Raw genomic sequence first — 3,481 nt, forward strand, 5'->3', positions numbered from 1 at the left:
TAAACATTAAAGTTAAAAATCTTTTCACAAGGTGAATTTAATCGCTTTTACATAAAAATTTCTTCTTACATATACTTTTACTAAGCATACTCGAAACCTCAAATATGAATGCCAAATAAAAGTAAAAAATCCAGAACAAAAAATCTGGCACAGAAAAATGACAAGTAATGATAAATTGATCGGTGGAAGTTATTTTCGCTTAAAACAGATCTTTCGTATGGCGTGATAGTGATGTGTTAGTCAATCGCAATCGTCAATCACAATCATTTATGCACGCGTGTTAGTTAATCCGTACTGCTGTTTTGAAACCAGAATAGACACGTCCTCAAAGATGTAGACGATACATATTCATTCGTTTCGAAAGATGTACAGTCAATGAGGAGGAACAATCAACAGAGGAAATAGATTGGATCGTCTTCCATCGGTTTTAATGAATTTTGAACATTCGATTTTCTTCGGCGTAATAAAACAGCTTGTTTTTTTGGGGTTTTTTAATATCGGTCCGGTTTCAAACGCGACTGCCCGCGCACGCATGTATCAAGTCAAATAATGATTGTATTTTTATATGTCCCGAGTCCCGACTGCTGCTCGCCTGTCAGATGGGAAAAAACATCGTACAATAAAAATCATTGCCACGTAATCAAGCATGCGGAGATTATACTTATTTTTCAAATGATTGCAGGGTTAAAAATACCATTTTAAGGTATAATAAAGGCCGGCGTTAGCTTTGAGATTGTGTAGTGGCCTCTCTGTTTTGCACTGTGAGTGATTTCAAATGGAGTGTTGGCTTCACAACCAGAGGTCCATCAATGGTGAAAGAAACATTGAGATGGGCTCCTTTGCTGAGAGAGAGGCTGTGCTCAAGGCACAACTGCTCGGCAGCTTCGAATGTTACCCGCATTTGGAGCAGCGATTTTGGCCATGCGACCAGCTGCTTCTAAACCATGAGGACCTTTATGGTGCTGGTCAGAACAGTACAGCGGTTTCGAGCTGGGAACCGGATGGAGCTTTTAACCTTGGCACCAGCAATTTTAATGGAGAGGAGTCGCAGCAGTTAGGGTTTGAGTCCGGGAGCCTCCCGATTCAAATGCAAGGGTTCAACAATTTTCCGTTCGTTTCTTCAGATGAAGATTATGGCTTTGCGCAGCTCAACTTCCCAGCCTGGCAGACTCAGCCAAGCGGTCAAAGAACAGCTTCCGCCGAGCTGCCGAGGAACAGCTCCTTTTATACGCTGGAAGACGTGATGAAGAAGCTCCCCCGCGTTGATCCTCTGTTTATTCCTAGCCCACCGATGAGCCTCAGTGTTCCTCCTTCCTCGCAGTTTTCTTCTGATACGAGCTTGTCTTCAAGCCAATCGTTTTCCGGTAGGGTTTCATGCCCGCCGCCGCCGTTAAAGCCAAGCGAGGCGGAGACAAGGCATTTGAATCAGCTGATACCGTTGCAGACCTGCCGTAAGCCGCCGTATGCTTCCGTAGTGCCACAGAGCGTCGCGGCTCGTCAAAGGAGAAGCAAAATCCGTGAAAAGATGTGTTCTTTGGAGAAACTGATACCTCAGGGTTCGAAACTCGACACGGCCAGAATGCTGGATGAGGCGATCAAGTATCTCAAATTCCTGCAAGCACAATTTGATGTTTTGGAATCCATGCCTCCCGTCGATTCCGAGCCACATCTGAAGTCAAACCCTAAGATTGCCGTTGATAATGTCAATATTTATCTGAAGGCAAATTTTAATGGCCGAAATGCTTTGGCGATGCAGAGATCAGGTTCTGCTTCTGCTTCACCAAAGAAGCTATCTACTGGCCAGATGCTTCACAGCTTACTGAGTTCGTCTAGAATTCAAAAGAAGCTCTTCAGCGCGGGAAAAGTCATCGTTACGGTGCAGCAGAAGGAAATGCTTGCATCTAAACGGCCTGATCTAGCAGGTGATTTTTCCAATTTTTTCTTCGACTAATAAATATTTAAGCTTCTTATTTTTTTTGCATTGCTCCTCTGAAATTGGTCAGGAGCTTCATATTGTAATGTCGGCACTGTAACGCTTCTCGTACGTACCTAGAGGTGTGAAGTTTCGTCCGTCGCCTATTTTGAAAATTTGGCAGAACAAAATTTTGTTTTTGGAAAATGCTGCGCAAATTTTCCTGGATTAGAAATCTGCAACTGCAATAATCAGTTTGAATTAAATTGTCAACGTATTCTATCGACGAATATTTAAAAAACATACTGTAGTTGTTTGGATATTTACTTTTCATGTCAATAATCTTTTTCAGATGTATAACAACGAAGACACCTCGGAAATGATGTGTAAGAATGAAGCCACCTTGGAAATTGACAATTGAAATACTTTTATTGAAGAGGCGAGATTCTTTTAAACTACAAATTTGTTACAGAGATCATGCTCTATTCTGAATGCACTATCCTAGGGTTTGATTTGAGACATTATAAAAAAAGTCTTGGATAGGCAAGAATCCTCTTTTGGCCTTTTTCTCTATTAGCATCAAGCTCTACAATCAGGGTTCTATGTTGGGATTTTTCAGTTTCTCCACCATCATCTTCATCACGGCCGCATAATTCTTGATGATCTTGTGACTTTGTTTCATTATTACATTCAATGACTCCCTAATTTTGCTAACTTCCCTCTCAATCTGCACGATTTTCTTCTCATTATCTTTTTTCATTTTATCATTAAGTTCCACTGTTCTTTGTAGACACTCTGCCATGGATAACTTTTCCTCCTCTGTCCAGATTGCCCCTACAGTCTTTTGGGGTTGTTCTTTATCAACCAATTGCTCTAGTTTACTAGCAGTTGCCCTGTTCTTTAGGTTAAGGTCTTTGATTTCATGAAAAGCTCATTAAAAAACCCTAAAAAGGTCCATTGCACTATTCCTTGCAATAGCCAACACATTATTAGGAGATTCCTTGTCCAATTTAAAGTAATGTTCATCCCGTTTGAGGTCTTTTGGAAATATTGGGCTGTTCTATCTATTAGTAGCAGGGTGGGAGGAAGGGGAATCTTCAGGGGAACAAAACATATCTGAAGGGTCATCCAACAAATCCTCCAAATAATACACCAATTTTTTCTTCGCAAATGCTTTCATTTTCATTTTAGCCTTGGAGAAGGTTTTCACATAGGTTTCTAGTTTACCCAAAGACCTGCTCAAAGGGACTTTTGTAGGAGTCTTTTTAGGGGGAGGAGAAATTTCCTCTTCCCAGTCCAAATCCCCATTAGAGGTTCCCTCAGACACACTGGTTTCAGTGTCATCACCATCAGAGTATAGGGGCAGAATGGGATTGGACGGAGCATGCAGACTAGCAAAGTGCTCATGAATGAGCTTGATAAGGCTAACATGCAAAACATGGGCACTCCTAGGACTTTTATGGTGTTCCAAAATATAGTGTTTAAGAGAACACAATAGATAATAAGGGAAAGAAACCATGACCTTGTACCTAAAGTGATTGATAAGGATGAAGTGATAGCCATACACCC

At 41.2% G+C, this 3,481-nt stretch overlaps 1 protein-coding gene across 1 annotated transcript; it reads left to right on the plus strand.

Annotated features, from left to right (window-relative positions):
* Positions 1-681: 681 nt before the first annotated feature.
* On the plus strand, positions 682-2,296 carry LOC131077444 (uncharacterized). Its single transcript, XM_058014939.2, has one exon. It carries the CDS (start codon positions 776-778, stop codon positions 1,949-1,951), a length of 1,176 nt encoding a protein of 391 aa, XP_057870922.2. The 5' UTR covers positions 682-775; the 3' UTR covers positions 1,952-2,296.
* Positions 2,297-3,481: the final 1,185 nt, after the last annotated feature.

The sequence above is a fragment of the Cryptomeria japonica genome, chromosome 6 (assembly GCF_030272615.1).
Source record: "Cryptomeria japonica chromosome 6, Sugi_1.0, whole genome shotgun sequence".
Lineage (NCBI taxonomy): Eukaryota > Viridiplantae > Streptophyta > Pinopsida > Cupressales > Cupressaceae > Cryptomeria > Cryptomeria japonica.

Excerpts from the sequence above, each read along its gene's own strand:
- LOC131077444 (XM_058014939.2), top strand. The coding sequence starts at position 776 with ATGGAGTGTTGGCTTCACAACCAGAGGTCCATCAATGGTGAAAGAAAC.